The sequence below is a fragment of the Oncorhynchus masou genome, unplaced genomic scaffold (assembly GCF_036934945.1).
Source record: "Oncorhynchus masou masou isolate Uvic2021 unplaced genomic scaffold, UVic_Omas_1.1 unplaced_scaffold_1124, whole genome shotgun sequence".
NCBI classification, from domain to species: domain Eukaryota; kingdom Metazoa; phylum Chordata; class Actinopteri; order Salmoniformes; family Salmonidae; genus Oncorhynchus; species Oncorhynchus masou.
This window is the reverse complement of record NW_027000976.1, coordinates 91190-110000: the sequence shown is the minus strand read 5'-3', so window position 1 is coordinate 110000 and position 18811 is coordinate 91190. Positions and strand designations below refer to the sequence as shown.

The window sequence follows — 18811 nt, the reverse complement described above, 5'->3', positions numbered from 1 at the left end:
CACCATCTAGACCACTATACACATCACCACTATACACATCACCACTATACACATCACCATCTAGACCACTATACACATCACCACTATACACATCACCACTATACACATCACCATCTAGACCACTATACACATCACCACTATACACATCACCACCTAGACCACTATACACATCACCATCTAGACCACTATACACATCACCACTATACACATCACCACCTAGACTACTATACACATCACCACTATACACATCACCATCTAGACCACTATACACATCACCACTATACACATCACCACTATACACATCACCACCTAGACCACTATACACATCACCATCTAGACCACTATACACATCACCACTATACACATCACCACTATACACATCACCATCTAGACCACTATACACATCACCACCTAGACCACTATACACATCACCATCTAGACCACTATACACATCACCACTATACACATCACCACCTAGACCACTATACACATCACCATCTAGACGACTATACACATCACCACTATACACATCACCACCTAGACTACTATACACATCACCACTATACACATCACCATCTAGACGACTATACACATCACCACTATACACATCACCACCTAGACTACTATACACATCACCACTATACACATCACCACCTAGACCACTATACACATCACCATCTAGACCACTATACACATCACCACCTAGACCACTATACACATCACCACTATACACATCACCATCTAGACCACTATACACATCACCACTATACACATCACCACTATACACATCACCACCTAGACCACTATACACATCACCATCTAGACCACTATACACATCACCACCTAGACCACTATACACATCACCACTATAAACATCACCATCTAGACCACTATACACATCACCACCTAGACCACTATACACATCACCACTATACACATCACCATCTAGACCACTATACACATCACCACTATACACATCACCACCTAGACCCCTATACACATCACCATCTAGACCACTATACACATCACCACTATACACATCACCACCTAGACCACTATACACATCACCACTATACACATCACCATCTAGACCACTATACACATCACCACTATACACATCACCACCTAGACGACTATACACATCACCACTATACACATCACCACTATACACATCACCATCTAGACCACTATACACATCACCACTATACACATCACCACCTAGACCACTATACACATCACCATCTAGACCACTATACACATCACCACCTAGACCACTATACACATCACCACTATACACATCACCATCTAGACCACTATACACATCACCACCTAGACCACTATACACATCACCACTATACACATCACCATCTAGACCACTATACACATCACCACTATACACATCACCACCTAGACCCCTATACACATCACCACTATACACATCACCACTATACACATCACCACCTAGACCACTATACACATCACCACCTAGACCACTATACACATCACCACTATACACATCACCACCTAGACCACTATACACATCACCACTATACACATCACCATCTAGACCACTATACACATCACCACTATACACATCACCACTATACACATCACCATCTAGACGACTATACACATCACCACTATACACATCACCACCTAGACGACTATACACATCACCACTATACACATCACCACCTAGACCACTATACACATCACCACTATACACATCACCACCTAGACGACTATACACATCACCACTATACACATCACCACCTAGACCACTATACACATCACCACTATACACATCACCACCTAGACCACTATACACATCACCACCTAGACCACTATACACATCACCACTATACACATCACCATCTAGACCACTATACACATCACCATCTAGACCACTATACACATCACCATCTAGACACATCACCACTATACACATCACCACTATACACATCACCACTATACACATCACCACTATACACATCACCACCTAGACCACTATACACATCACCACTATACACATCACCACCTAGACCACTATACACATCACCACTATACACATCACCACTATACACATCACCACCTAGACCACTATACACATCACCATCTAGACCACTATACACATCACCACTATACACATCACCACCTAGACCACTATACACATCACCACTATACACATCACCACCTAGACCACTATACACATCACCACCTAGACCACTATACACATCACCACTATACACATCACCATCTAGACCACTATACACATCACCACCTAGACCACTAAACACATCACCACCTAGACCACTAAACACATCACCACTATACACATAACTACTATACACATCACCACCTGTAACACAGGGACATCACCACCAAGCAGGAGGTGGCTGTAACACAGGGACATCACCACCAAGCAGGAGGTGGCTGTAACACAGGGACATCACCACCAAGCAGGAGGTGGCTGTAACACAGGGACATCACCACCAAGCAGGAGGTGGCTGTAACACAGGGACTTCACCACCAAGTAGGAGAGTCTGGATGGGACAACATGGTTGAATCTCTAGGCTATAGTTGTAACCTGTAAAGGTAGAGAGACTCTGGGTGGGACAACATGGTTGAATCTCTAGGCTATAGTTGTAACCTGTAAAGGTGGCAGTGTGTTCTTCAAGTCCAGGTAAGACCTCTGTTCCCGGTGGGCCATAGGAAGAAAAACACAAAAATCAACACCCCCCAACACAACAAAACAATTACACCCCCCCACACAATATAATTACACCCCCACCCAATTACACCCCCCACACACACACTCACACAAATATAATCACACCCCCACACACACAATATAATTACCCCCCAACAACAGAATTACACCCCCCAACAACAGAATTACACCCCCCCCAATTACACCCCCCAACACAACAGAATTACACCCCCCCAACACAACAGAATTACACCCCCCCAACAACAGAATTACACCCCCCCCCCAACAACAGAATTACACCCCCCCCCCCCCCCCAACAGAATACACCCCCCAACACAACAGAATTACACCCCCCCCCAATTACACCCCCCAACACAACAGAATTACACCCCCCCAACACAACAGAATTACACCCCCCCCAACACAAACGCATGTGCAACTAGAGAAAAAAATAAATCAAGACCACCTTTACTCCACACACAAAGACAAACATCTCCCTCGCCCTGCATTTGGCAAATCTGACCATAATTATATCCTCCTGATTCCGGCTTACAAGCAAAAACTAAAGCAGGAAGTACCAGTGACTTGCTCAATATGGAAGTGGTCAGATGACAAGTATGGTAGCACAGACTGGAATATGTTCTGGGATTCATCCAATGGCATTGAGGAGTATACCAACGCAGTCACCTGCTTCATCAATAAGAGCATCGACGACGTCGTCCCCACAGGGACCGTACGTACATTTCCCAACCAGAAGCCATGGATTACAGGCAACATCTGCACTGAGCTAAAAGCCAGAGCTGCCGCCAATGAGTAGTTTTTGCTTGTAAGCAGGAATCAGGAGAATATAGGTATGGTCAGATTTCCCTGGCAGATAAATTAGCCTACATGGCTATATAGCAACAATATTATATTATTATTATTATTATTATATTTAGGGATAACAATCCAGCCAAGTGTTTTGAGTTCCACTAGGGATGTTAATGGTTAACCGGTTTCACCAATGAAGCTTATCGGCCTATAGGTTATTTTGCATAATTTTGTGGAATGAAATTAACAAGTGTCTATTTTTGTTAGTCTTCATCACAACCACACAGAACCCAGTTTGATGAGCAGAATGGCCCATCACCTGTCAGAGAGCAGCTCCTCAAAAAGCTGGTACTGGAGTAAACATGTGCTTTCATTGCACATCAAATAACACTCTTTTTTTAATGCTGTTTAAGGGGTTTACATGTCATAGACAGTTTCTGACCTAGTGTGACTGAGGTTAAGGTTAGGGCAGTTCCTGACCTAGTGTGACTGAGGTTAAGGTTAGGACAGTTCCTGACCTAGTGTGACTGAGGTTAAGGTTAGGACAGTTCCTGACCTAGTGTGACTGAGGTTAAGGTTAGGACAGTTCCTGACCTAGTGTGACTGAGGTTAAGGTTAGGACAGTTCCTGACCTAGTGTGTCTTTGAGGTTCTTGACGATGGATGCCTTCCTGGCGCTGTTCTTCCTCTCGACGTAGTTGGAGGGTACGAAGCCGGTCTTGTTGGTGGCGTTGCGGACCCTCCACCAGGACTTACTGTCGTCCAGCAGCCATAGCCGCTCGTTCTTCTTAATGTCCAACTCCTGGTCTTGCTGAGCCAGGTAGTCAAACTTGGCGATGACAATCACCTCTTCAGTCATCTTGGACCTCTGGACCTGGGGAGAGAGAGGAGATATACGGTTTAGTTTTGTCATCTTGGACCTGGGGACCTGTGTGACTAGCAGATAACTGTGTGGACAGTTTGGGACAGTACGCCAACGAGAGGTAAGCCTATCCCTGTTCTAATAAGATATATCTGCACAGCTCCTTCAGCATTCAGATGCTTCTAAAATGGCTTTCGCAATGTTAAATCATAGGCTTTATTAGTGGAGTGACGACCAACATAGTTGGTCATCGTTACTAAACCCGCTGTATAAAATGGTGTTTTACCCAACTACTGATGAGGGTTTTCAAATCGTTCAGATTAGGATTGTTCAGGTTCACCATTGGTTTTGGTAGTTGTATTTGGGTCATAAAGGACACCAGGTGGCTGTTAGTAACAGCCGGCCTTTGGCCAATACAACACATTTGAAAAGCAGATCAAGAAATGTATTTGTGGCCAATTGTCAGGGAGAAGAAAAAATCCCATTGAGAAAATGTTTTTGAACCTCCATATTGATGCATGGTTAATGGGTTAATTAGCAACATTTAGTGGAATTAAATTGGGTGTGAACAGTATATTCATTATGCATCTTATCTTATCACATGCGTCCAGCATACAGACATGCAGTCTGAGTGGATAATCTGTCACAAAAGGGCAAGAGCTGGTGCTACAGCATCTCAAACATGAAATTAATTGTCAACGGAAGGCAGGCTTCCCCAGCGCCTCACACACCACTCTGCAATGAGCTGGAGCCAGTATGCATTTTGAAAACATATTCTTAAATAGTTGGAACCATGAAGGAAACATGAAGGCATGCCTTACCTTGCTTCAAAATAGCCAAAAAAATCAGACCATATCCGTCGAGGCAATTATTTTAGAATATACTTTCTTTCATTGTCCAGTTGCCAAAGGCACTAACCTAATCATATTAGCAACCCATGCTAGTTGTTGATAATCCTAGTCATATTAGCATCCCATGCTAGTTGATGATAATCCTAGTCATATTAGCAACCCATGCTAGTTGTTGATAATCCTAGTCATATTAGCAACCCATGCTAGTTGTTGATAATCCTAGTCATATTAGCAACCCATGCTAGTTGTTGATAATCCTAGTCATATTAGCATCCCATGCTAGTTGATGATAATCCTAGTCATATTAGCAACCCATGCTAGTTGATGATAATCCTAGTCATATTAGCAACCCATGATAGTTGATGATAATCCTAGTCATATTAGCAACCCATGCTAGTTGTTGATAATCCTAGTCATATTAGCATCCCATACTATTTGATGATAATCCTAGTCATATTAGCATTCCATGCTATTTGATGATAATCCTAGTCATATTAGCATCCCATGCTAGTTGTTGATAATCCTAGTCATATTAGCAAGCCATGCTAGTTATTGCATCTTCAGATCTCCCCCTCTTCCTAAATGTCTAACGGATGTTTTCATCTCTGTCACATGCAGTACGCTTTTGTCAACCGTGTTTTCCACTAATTGTATTACGGAAGGAACATCTGCACGTAGCCGTAGCCTACTAGCCTCGTGTTCACTGCTGTACTTCAGTGGTCAAATAATCAAAATTTTAAGGTCAAATTCTGATCTGTTGCATCAGACTTAACGTTTGTCTTTTTAAATAGCCTAGGCCTACTGTTTGTATGAATTTGGGATCAATTGTCCCACAACTGTCACAGAGTCTGTTCGGAATAGGCTATTTCTGGAGGATACTAGTTGCTGTTCAACAGTCTGATGTGTTAGTTGTTCAGGGGATGTAACACACACAAAAAGCCCAGGCAATATAAGTGTGTTGAAGCACTGTGATGAACAACTGGCTGGTGTTTTTACAGACATTCTCCAATTCTAACTCGACCAGCAACACGTGCCAGTATTGTGGAAGAACTCAATAATTATACCCATTCCTAAAGCATCTAATCCCTCTGTGCTTAATGACTACCACCCTGTCACCTTGACATCCTTAGGAATGAAATACCTTGAGAAACTTGTGAAAAGTCATTATTCTCAGCATCACCCAGAAGCTTCTCGACCCATTTCAGTTTGCCGATCCGCCTAGCAGAGGAGTTTATGATGCTATTCTTACCCTCCTCAACATGGTCTATAGACATCTAGAGGGGGTATTAACATGGTCTATAGACATCTAGAGGGGGTATTAACATGGTCTATAGACATCTAGAGGGGGTATTAACATGGTCTATAGACATCTAGAGGGGGTATTAACATGGTCTATAGACATCTAGAGGGTTCCAAATCCCATGTTAGGATCCTGTTCGTTGATTTTTCTTCAGCCTTCAACACAATCCAGCCCAATATTCTGGCACAGAGACTCATTCAGGACTTCTCCTTAGATGGGGGGCTGGTTTTGTGGCTGTTGGACTTCCTGAGCCAATGCTCACAGCGAGTCATAATAGGTCCCCCAGTGTTGAACATATGCAATACCAACACAGTCTCTCCTCAGGGATGTGTTGTGTCCCCACTCCACCACCAACACAGTCTCTCCTCAGGGATGTGTTGTGTCCCATTCCACCACCAACACAGTCTCTCCTCAGGGATGTGTTTTGTCTCCACTCCACCACCAACACAGTCTCTCCTCAGGGATGTGTTTTGTCTCCACTCCACCACCAACACAGTCTCTCCTCAGGGATGTGTTTTGTCTCCACTCCACCACCAACACAGTCTCTCCTCAGGGATGTGTTTTGTCTCCACTCCACCACCAACACAGGGATGTGTTTTGTCTCCACTCCACCACCAACACAGTCTCTCCTCAGGGATGCGTTTTGTCTCCACTCCACCACCAACACAGTCTCTCCTCAGGGATGCGTTTTGTCACCACTCCACCACCAACACAGTCTCTCCTCAGGGATGTGTTTTGTCTCCACTCCACCACCAACACAGTCTCTCCTCAGGGATGTGTTTTGTCTCCACTCCACCACCAACACAGTCTCTCCTCAGGGATGTGTTGTGTCTGCCACTCCACCACCAACACAGTCTCTCCTCAGGGATGTGTTTTGTCTCCACTCCACCACCAACACAGTCTCTCCTCAGGGATGTGTTTTGTCTCCACTCCACCACCAACACAGTCTCTCCTCAGGGATGTCTTGTGTCCCCACTCCACCACCAACACAGTCTCTCCTCAGGGATGTGTTTTGTCTCCACTCCACCACCAACACAGTCTCTCCTCAGGGATGTGTTTTGTCTCCACTCCACCACCAACACAGTCTCTCCTCAGGGATGTGTTTTGTCTCCACTCCACCACCAACACAGTCTCTCCTCAGGGATGTGTTTTGTCTCCACTCCACCACCAACACAGTCTCTCCTCAGGGATGTGTTTTGTCTCCACTCCACCACCAACACAGTCTCTCCTCAGGGATGTGTTTTGTCTCCACTCCACCACCAACACAGTCTCTCCTCGGGGATGTGTTTTGTCTCCACTCCACCACCATCAAACAGACAGGCCTGGATGAGATCTTTAAGGTCAGGGCCCTCCGCGGCTCACAAATTAATTTTCGACCCAAGCCACCCCCTGTACCCGGACTTTGAAATAATCCCCTCTGGGTGCGGGTATAGGGCACCCCTCAGCAGGAAAAACACAACTAGACAATTTGTGCCAATTTAGGCAGGTAGCCTAGTGGTTAGAGCGTTGGGTCAGTAACCAGCAGGTAGCCTAGTGGTTAGAGCGTTGGGTCAGTAACCAGCAGGTAGCCTAGTGGTTAGAGCATTGTACTAGTAACCAGCAGGTAGCTTACTGGTTAGAGCATTGGACTAGTAACCGAAAGGTTGCAAGATCGAATCCACAAGCTGACACGGTAAAAATCTGTCGTCCTGCCCATGAACAAGGTAGTTCTCACTGTTCCCCGGTAGGCCATCATTGTAAATAAGAATTGGTTCTTAACTGACTTGCCTAGTTAAATAAAGGTTCAATTAAAAATTTAAAAATAACAACATTTTCCCATTGGGAAAATAAACTCAGTAAGATAGGAGATCTTGATGGAGGGTACTAGACAGTGATCTTGATGGAGGGTACTAGATAGTGATCTTGATGGAGGGTACTAGACAGTGATCTTGATGGAGGGTACTAGATAGTGATCTTGATGGAGGGTACTAGATAGTGATCTTGATGGAGGGTACTAGATAGTGATCTTGATGGAGGGTACTAGATAGTGATCTTGATGGAGGGTACTAGATAGTGATCTTGATGGAGGGTACTAGATAGTGATCTTGATGGAGGGTACTAGATAGTGATCTTGATGGAGGGTACTAGATAGTGATCTTGATGGAGGGTACTAGATAGTGATCTTGATGGAGGGTACTAGATAGTGATCTTGATGGAGGGTACTAGATAGTGATCTTGATGGAGGGTACTAGACAGTGATCTTGATGGAGGGTACTAGACAGTGATCTTGATGGAGGGTACTAGACAGTGATCTTGATGGAGGGTACTAGATAGTGATCTTGATGGAGGGTACTAGATAGTGATCTTGATGGAGGGTACTAGATAGTAGATCTTGATGGAGGGTACTAGATAGTGATCTTGATGGAGGGTACTAGATAGTGATCTTGATGGAGGGTACTAGATAGTGATCTTGATGGAGGGTACTAGACAGTGATCTTGATGGAGGGTACTAGACAGTGATCTTGATGGAGGGTACTAGACAGTGATCTTGATGGAGGGTACTAGACAGTGATCTTGATGGAGGGTACTAGACAGTGATCTTGATGGAGGGTACTAGACAGTGATCTTGATGGAGGGTACTAGATAGTGATCTTGATGGAGGGTACTAGATAGTGATCTTGATGGAGGGTACTAGATAGTAGATCTTGATGGAGGGTACTAGATAGTGATCTTGGTGGAGGGTACTAGATAGTGATCTTGGTGGAGGGTACTAGATAGTGATCTTGGTGGAGGGTACTAGATAGTGATCGTGGTGGAGGGTACTAGATAGTGATCTTGGTGGAGGGTACTAGATAGTGATCTAGATAGTGATCTTGAGGGTGATGGAGGGTGGAGGGTACTAGATAGTGATCGTGGTGGAGGGTACTAGATAGTGATCGTGGTGGAGGGTACTAGATAGTGATCGTGGTGGAGGGTACTAGATAGTGATCGTGGTGGAGGGTACTAGATAGTGATCGTGGTGGAGGGTACTAGATAGTGATCTTGATGGAGGGTACTAGATAGTGATCTTGGAGGGTACTAGATAGTGATCTTGATGGAGGGTACTAGATAGTGATCTTGATGGAGGGTACTAGATAGTGATCTTGATGGAGGGTACTAGATAGTGATCTTGATGGAGGGTACTAGATAGTGATCTTGATGGAGGGTACTAGATAGTGATCTTGATGGAGGGTACTAGATAGTGATCTTGATGGAGGGTACTAGATAGTGATCTTGATGGAGGGTACTAGATAGTGATCTTGATGGAGGGTACTAGATAGTGATCTTGATGGAGGGTACTAGATAGTGATCTTGATGGAGGGTACTAGATAGTGATCTTGATGGAGGGTACTAGATAGTGATCTTGATGGAGGGTACTAGATAGTGATCTTGATGGAGGGTACTAGATAGTGATCTTGATGGAGGGTACTAGATAGTGATCTTGATGGAGGGTACTAGATACTAGATAGTGATACTGTTTGTATAATTGTGTAATATGATTTTGGACTGTTTAATGAAGAAAAATACAATTCCCTTTTGATTTGAACTAAATCAGAGGACCGCCCCTGAGCCCAGTTAGGGTCAGGCATCCTGGGACAGCCCTCGTACGGTCCTTCCGAATGCAACCCCCACTCGGGTTTTTGATCAGAAGACCGAGCTTACCAAAGGAGAAATGTTGACTAACAGAGATGTTCATTTCTGGGATATTTTATTTCAGCTCATGAAACAAGGGACCAACACTTTACATGTTGCGTTTATATTTTTGTTCAGGGTTCAGTTGGTTTTTAGTGACTATGTACCATTTGATTTTGAAGTAGGATATTCTAAGAAGCTTCAACATGTTGTAGGCTATTAAACCTGATTTTATATGTATTTAATTTAACTAGGCAGGTCAGTTATGAACAAATTCTTATTTACAATGGACAGCCTAACCCAGACAATGCTGGGACAATTGTGTGCCGTCCTATGGGACTCCCAATCACGGCCGGTTGTGATACAGCCTGGAATCGAACCAGGGTCTGTCTGTATTGACGCCTCTAGCACCGAGATAGACTGCGTCACTCAGGAGCCCTGAAACTGAGGAGTATTTCTGTCTGTAATAAAGCCGTAAAACCCTATTCTGATATGCTGGGCCTGGCTCCCCGGTGAGTGGACCTGGCTCCCCGGTGAGTGGACCTGGCTCCCCGGTGAGTGGACCTGGCTCCCCGGTGGGTGGGCCTGGCTCCCCGGTGGGTGGGCCTGGCTCCCCAGTGGGTGGGCCTAGCTCCCCAGTGGGTGGCCCTGGCTCCCCAGTGAGTGGCCCTGGCTCCCCAGTGAGTGGCCCTGGCTCCCCAGTGAGTGGGCCTGGCTCCCCAGTGAGTGGGCCTGGCTCCCCAGTGAGTGGGCCTGGATCCCCAGTGAGTGGGCCTGGCTCCCCGGTGAGTGGGCCTGGCTCCCCAGTGAGTGGGCCTAGCTCCCCAGTGGGTGGCCCTGGCTCCCCAGTGAGTGGCCCTGGCTCCCCAGTGAGTGGCCCTGGCTCCCCAGTGAGTGGCCCTGGCTCCCCAGTGAGTGGCCCTGGCTCCCCAGTGAGTGGCCCTGGCTCCCCAGTGGGTGGGCCTGGCTCCCCAGTGAGTGGCCCTGGCTCCCCAGTGAGTGGCCCTGGCTCCCCAGTGAGTGGCCCTGGCTCCCCAGTGAGTGGGCCTGGCTCCCCAGTGAGTGGCCCTGGCTCCCCAGTGAGTGGGCCTGGCTCCCCAGTGAGTGGGCCTGGCTCCCCAGTGAGTGGGCCTGGCTCCCCAGTGAGTGGGCCTGGCTCCCCAGTGAGTGGGCCTGGCTCCCCAGTGAGTGGGCCTGGCTCCCCAGTGAGTGGGCCTATATCCTCCCAGGGCCACCCATGGCTGTGGCCCTTTCCAGTCATGCGAAATCCATAGATGAGGGCTTAATTTATTTATTTCAATTGACTGATTTCATTATATGAACTGTAACTCGGTAAAATCATTGAAATTGTTGCGTTGATATAATTTATTCAGTATAATTCCTCCGAGTCAGATTAACTTGTAGATATCATTTATTCAGTATAATTCAGTCATATTAACTTGTAGATATCATTTGTTCAGTATAATTCCCCAGAGTCAGATTAACTTGTAGATATCATTTGTTCAGTATAATTCCCCAGAGTCAGATTAACTTGTAGATATCATTTGTTCAGTATAATTCCCCAGAGTCAGATTAACTTGTAGATATCATTTATTCAGTATAATTCAGTCAGATTAACTTGTAGATATCATTTGTTCAGTATAATTCCCCGAGTCAGATTAACTTGTAGATATCATTTGTTCAGTATAATTCCCCGAGTCAGATTAACTTGTAGATATCATTTGTTCAGTATAATTCCTCCGAGTCAGATTAACTTGTAGATATCATTTGTTCAGTATAATTCCCCAGAGTCAGATTAACTTGTAGATATCATTTGTTCAGTATAATTCCCCAGAGTCAGATTAACTTGTAGATATCATTTGTTCAGTATAATTCCTCCGAGTCAGATTAACTTGTAGATATCATTTGTTCAGTATAATTCCCCAGAGTCAGATTAACTTGTAGATATCATTTGTTCAGTATAATTCCCCAGAGTCAGATTAACTTGTAGATATCATTTGTTCAGTATAATTCCTCAGAGTCAGATTAACTTGTAGATATCATTTGTTCAGTATAATTCCCCAGAGTCAGATTAACTTGTAGATATCATTTGTTCAGTATAATTCCCCAGAGTCAGATTAACTTGTAGATATCATTTGTTCAGTATAATTCCTCAGAGTCAGATTAACTTGTAGATATACTGAACAAATGATATCTACAAATTAATCTGACTCGGGGGAATTATACTGAACAAATGATATCTACGAGTCAGATTACCAGCCTAACTAACAGCATAACGGTGTTAACCTAATGCTTCCATCTAGTACGGAGGCATCGATCAGCCGGTGAGATAGAGGAAGCAGGAAAAGTGCACATTGAACGCACACCAAAACTACAGCAGTTCTCACAGCGTTGCAACCCCTTCCACCACAACAATGTTCCTTATGGTCTACGTATCAAAGTGTACAGCCTCCATCTTCCCAGTAGATACAGGTCTCTCCTCCTCCATCTTCCCAGTAGATAATCTGGGTCAGAGCTCGGAAGCAGTGAAATAGCGTTACCTGATACAGACAGAGAGCGACAGACAGAGAGCGGAGCTATACCTCCTTACAACACACTAGTATAGGCTACAAACACACACAGTCTGAACCCAGAATGGACAGACCAGATTAGAGAAGACTAGGAATAGTTACAATTGGGTGTGATTTTACAGATTACACCTGACCCAAGAGAACATATCTGACCCCAAAACTGTAGTTGACACCAAAGCCTGTATTTCTTCATCTCTGCATCTCCTGACAGCTGTCCCAAATCCTCTCAAAACAAAAACGGCATTGAAGCAGCAAGTAGTTGTGGGAGACTTGGCGACCAGATCTGCTGTGAGACAGGAAGTGGGGACACCGTAGAGAATGGGGATGGAAGAGTGACTCAACACCCCTCTGACAGAGAACCATGAGATCAAGAGGTCAGAGTTCAGAGACATGCATATCATTAATGAGAGAGTAGAGAAAACAGAGAAGAGAGAAAACAGAGAGAAGAGAGAAAACATAACAGGGCTAACAACACTGTGTGAAATCAGTTGGTTACCTGGGATAACCATTTGCAGAGTTGGGAATGCCAGAAATAGACGCAACATTTGTATTAGACCAACAAAATAGACAGAGGTCCACTGACTCTCACTGTTAGGCTTTCAAAATTATCGTATAACCACGTCATCAACGGTTATGCATGAAACCCGTCATGAAAATTAAATAACCTTCATAAATGTTTAAAAAGGACCCCCCCCCACACACACACACGAAGTTGTCCCCACTATTGACGTAACTTCCTGTCTTAGAGAGGAAGTGCACGATTAGGTTCCACCTCAGAAGGCAACGGCTGCATACGGTGCGATCAGATCTGTTCAGAGACTTGTCCCGAAGCTGCGTTGTCTTGGCTGTGTGCTTAGGGTTGTTTTCCTGTTGGAAGGTGAACCGGCGCCCCAGTCGGAGGTCCTGAGTGCTCTGGAGTAGGTTTTAATCAAGGTTCTCTCTGTACTTTGCTCTATTCATCTTTCCCTCGATCCTGACTAGTCTCCCAGTCCCTGCAGCTGAAAAACATCCCCACAGCATGATGCTTCCACCACCATGCTTCACCATAGAGATTGTGCCAGGTTTCATTCAGCACTGACACTTGGCATTCAGGCCAAAGAGTTTAATCTTGGTTTCATCAGACTTGAGAATCTTGTTTCTCTGCAAGTCTTTAGGTGCGTTTTGGCAAACTCCTAGAAGGCAGTCATGTGCCTTTCACTGAATAGTGGCTTCCGTCTGGCCACTCTACCATAAATGCCTGATTGGTGGAGTGCTGTAGGGATGGTTGTCCTTCTGGAAGGTTCTCCCATCTCCCAGTGGTTTCTCTGTCAGAGAGTTTTTGCTCTTACACACATATTCTAAAAACCTGTTATATTTGGCATTATGGGATATTGTGTGTAGATAGCTGAGGAATTTTATTTATTCATCTTAGAATAGCGTAACAAAATGTGGAAGGCAATGGGTCTGAACACACTGACCGAGATCTACCACAATATGTCTCTGTCACCTCTTACCCACTCTATCACCTTTTTCTCACGTAGACAAATATAATTAATACACACACACACACACACACACACACACACACACACACACTGCTCAAACAAATAAAGGGAACACTAAATTAACACCTCCTAGATCTGAATGAATTTTCTTATTAAATATTTTTTTCTACACATTGAATGTGCTGACAAATCACACAACAATTATCAATGGAAATCAAATTTATCAACCCATGGAGGTCTGGATTTGGAGTCACTCAAAATTAAAGTGGAAAACCACACTACAGGCTGATCCAACTTTGATGTAATGTCCTTAAAACAAGTCAAAATGAGGCTCAGTAGTGTGTGTGGCCTCCACGTGCCTGTATGACCTCCCTACAACGCCTGGGCATGCTCCTGATGAGGTGGCGGATGGTCTCCTGAGGGACCTCCTCCCAGACCTGGACTAAAGCATCTGCCAACTCCTGGACAGTCTGTGGTGCAACGTGGCGTTGGTGAATGGAGCGAGACCTGATGTCCCAGATGTGCTCAATTGGATTCAGGTCTGGGGAACGGGCGGGCCAGTCCATAGCATCAATGCCTTCCTCTTGCAGGAACTGCTGACACACTCCAGCCACATGAGGTCTAGCATTGTCTTGCATTAGGAGGAACCCAGGGCCAGCCGCACCAGCATATGGTCTCACAAGGGGTCTGAGGATCTCATCTCGGTACCTAATGGCAGTCAGGCTACCTCTGGCGAGCACATGGAGGGCTGTGCGGCCCCCCAAATAAATGCCACTCCACACCATGACTGACCCACCGCCAAACCGGTCATGCTGGAGGATGTTGCAGGCAGCAGAACGTTCTCCACGGCGTCTCCAGACTGTCACGTCTGTCACATCTGCTCAGTGTGAACCTGCTTTTATCTGTGAAGAGCACAGGGCGCAAGTGGCGAATTTGCCAATCTTGGTGTTCTCTGGCAAATGCAAAACGTCCTGTACGGTGTTGGGCTGTAAGCACAACCCCCACCTATGGACGTCGGGCCCTCATACCACCCTCATGGAATCTGTTTCTGACCGTTTCAGCAGACACATGCACATTTGTGGCCTGCTGGAGGTCATTTTGCAGGGCTCTGGCAGTGCTCCTCCTGCTCCTCCTTGCACAAAAGGCAGAGGTTGCGGTCCTGCTGCTGGGTTGTTGCCCTCCTACGGCCTCCTCCACGTCTCCTGATGTACTGTCCTGTCTCCTGGTAATGCCTCCATGCTCTGGACACTACGCTGACAGACACAGCAAACCTTCTTGCCACAGCTCGCATTGATGTGCCATCCTGGATGAGCTGCACTACCTGAGCCACTTGTGTGGGTTGCAGACTCCGTCTCATGCTACCACTAGAGTGAAAGCACCGCCAGCATTCAAAAGTGACCCTCCATCACAGACCTGACAGACTGACTGTCCTGAAATTGCCAAAACACAGGAGGGTCATGATATCAACTGTCGTTTAGAGTCGAGACTGTCAAACTGTTGTATCAGGTCACGGAGTAAAGCTTGGTAGCGAGCATCATTCATCCAAATCAAAATGAAGTCAGAGGATCCATTGTTGAGTCAAACTAGCAGATCATGTTTAAACAGCAGAGAGAGAGAGATAATGCTCTGGACAGGAGATGAAAATGGATCCAGTGACTGTCACATACATAATAGACACCCTGACATGCACAAGCCCCGGGGGAAGCAGCCTGGCTGTCACTACAGGGCTAAACAAGCCCCCGGGGGGGAAGCAGCCTTGCTGTCACTACAGGGCTAAACAAGCCCCCGGGGGGAAACAGCCTGGCTGTCACTACAGGGCTAAACAAGCCCCCGGGGGGGAAGCAGCCTGGCTGTCACTACAGGACTAAACAAGCCCCCGAGGGGAAGCAGTCTGGCTGTCACTAGAGGACTAAACAAGCCCCCGGGGGGAAGCAGTCTGGCTGTCACTACAGGACTAAACAAGCCCCCGGGGGGAAGCAGTCTGGCTGTCACTACAGGACTAAACAAGCCCCCGGGGGAAGCAGTCTGGCTGTCACTAGAGGACTAAACAAGCCCCGGGGGGAAGCAGTCTGGCTGTCACTACAGGGCTAAACAAGCCCCCAGGGGGAAGCAGTCTGGCTGTCACTACAGGACTAAACAAGCCCCCGGGGGAAGCAGTCTGGCTGTCACTACAGGGCTAAACAAGCCCCCGGGGGGGAAGCAGTCTGGCTGTCACTACAGGGCTAAACAAGCCCCCGGGGGGAAGCCGTCTGGCTGTCACTACAGGGCTAAACAAGCCCCCGGGGGGAAGCCATCTGGCTGTCACTACAGGGCTAAACAAGCCCCACTAGAGGACTAAACAAGGGGGTCACTAGAGGCCATCTGGCTGTCACTACAGGGCTAAACAAGCCCCCGGGGGGAGGCCATCTGGCTGTCACTACAGGGCTAAACAAGCCACTTGAGACGGGCGACTGAAGCAGAGGGAGGCATTCTGGAAAACGATGCCATACAGATGTTTGGCCGGGACGATAGCAGTATCACATTGAAAACACGAATCTCTTTGGTCCTTCAAAGTCCTGCTGTGTGTTAAATATTGTGTGCTGTAGCTTGGGAAATAAACAAGTCTGACAATGGATAACGTCATAATGATCTGTTTCCAACACTTCTGGGGTTAAATCCACTTCCTGTTCTGTTTCCTTCCCATGATACTAAGGAGTACGGTGATACATGGGATGGTCCAGATGTAGGCTAGTTAAATACAACTAGGGAAATGTTTGAAAGACGGGGTGAAAGAGAGAAGGAAACAGACATTTAAATTTCACACAGAACCACACCTGGCAGTTCCTTTCATACAGAAATCAGGTTGAGGTGTACACACACACACACACACACTGTAAGCCTATGTTTCCTGTTCTGGGAGCACTCCTATCTCCTCCCGTGTGCCGTTGAGGTTGGTTTTCACTGCGTAATAATGAAACCAGTCTAAGTGTACTCTCGTTATGTTCAACCACATCCCTCATGGCGAAGCCTCGTCCTCCCCCTTCAAACTGTTACCACCTAGAAGACCTCGGCCTTCACTAAACAAAGGAAATGTTTGCTTTCTAACCGTCAGTAGCCAGATCTTTAACCAAATGTTGTGATTACTGATCAATTACATTTAGAATTAGTAGGTTCCATTAGTTATTTTAATAAACCTTTATTTTTGTGGTGTGGTTTTTCTGCAAGCCCCTTAGGCTTCCAACCACACCGTGTAAAATCTGTATTGTTGTGTGGTTAAGTGATACAACAAAAACAGATTTTAAAACGGTATCACTTGTTATCTTTGTAGCAAGTCAAAAACTGTCAATCTCTAGAGAACCACACGATGAAATATGACGGTGGCAATATAAAATCTCTTCATAGAAAGACTGTCATGAACAGTGGCCACATCTTTCTCACTACTTAGAGGAACTTCATTAAAATCCACCAAAACCACGGAAGATAGACAGATGAAACCCAAACATTGACACTGTGGACAACAACTTCCCCACACAGAAAGAGGAAGTTAAACCGCTGCTGTTCCAGTCTTCTGCATGATAAGTCAAGACGAACAGTTGAGAACATTCCGCTGCACACAGAGGCTCTGTCTGAAATCGCACCCTACACAGTATATAGTGCCCTGCTGTTGACCAGAGCTTTACGGGCAGTGAACGACTTTTGACCAGAGCTTTACGGGCAGTGAACGACTTTTGACCAGAGCTTTACGGGCAGTGAACGACTTTTGACCAGAGCCCACAGAGTGCCATTTCAGACACAGCTCCCTACATGTGCCCCTCCTTGACGGGGGCCTCGTGCACCTCCTTGACGGGGGCCTCGTGCACCTCCTTGACGGGGGCCTCGTGCCCCTCCTTGACGGGGGCCTCGTGCCCCTCCTTGACGGGGGCCTCGTGCCCCTCCTTGACGGGGGCCTCGTGCCCCTCCTTGACGGGGCCTCGTGCCCCTCCTTGACGGGGCCTCGTGCCCCTCCTTGACGGGGCCTCGTGCCCCTCCTTGACGGGGCCTCGTGCCCCTCCTTGACGGGGCCTCGTGCCTCTCTGTTATTAACAGGAGTTGGAACCAGTTCAGGAAACAGAAAATAACGAACATTTTCAAGAAACTGAAACGGAACGAAAATGCGTAACCGGTTAATAAAGTGTTACAGGCTTTTTCCTTCTTCTAGTAAAACAAAAACGCAACACAGTGTGTATGCAAAGCCCTCACTCAAACGTATTCCAGTGTCTTCCTGCAAGCTGATTTTTTGGGGGGGTGGGTTTAGGCTACCTGCCCCTCCAGATCATAGGCTACTGTACTGACGCTACAAGTTTGATTCAGAAGATAGCTAATTCAAAAAATATCTTAAGAACGGGTTGACTTGTTCAATGCTTGTTATTAAGGATACTATCGGCCTAGCTTTAACGTCTCATGTTGGATTTCTTAACTACAAAAAGGGCATGATGTGTTTAATTCTTGTGTCTCTCCGGAAACACGAGCTTGTTCGCTAGCTAGCTCAAAGTTTTCCCATAGAAGCCGCTCCACCTAGATATAATTCTGTGTACTTCATTTCATAACAAGATGCC

General features: G+C 46.1%; 1 protein-coding gene across 2 annotated transcripts in view; it reads right to left on the bottom strand.

Annotated features, from left to right (window-relative positions):
• The window catches only part of LOC135529227 (SH2/SH3 adapter protein Nck1-like), an 86698-nt gene that overhangs the window by 52214 nt on the left and 15673 nt on the right, over positions 1-18811 (bottom strand). Inside the window, exon 2 of one of the 2 annotated variants that reach the window (XM_064958075.1) lies at positions 4153-4393. In XM_064958075.1, coding sequence (XP_064814147.1) covers positions 4153-4378 — 226 coding nt within the window. In that variant the 5' untranslated portion in view covers positions 4379-4393. The remainder of the gene's footprint in view (positions 1-4152; positions 4394-18811) is intronic. The other variant, XM_064958076.1, reaches the window with a different exon arrangement.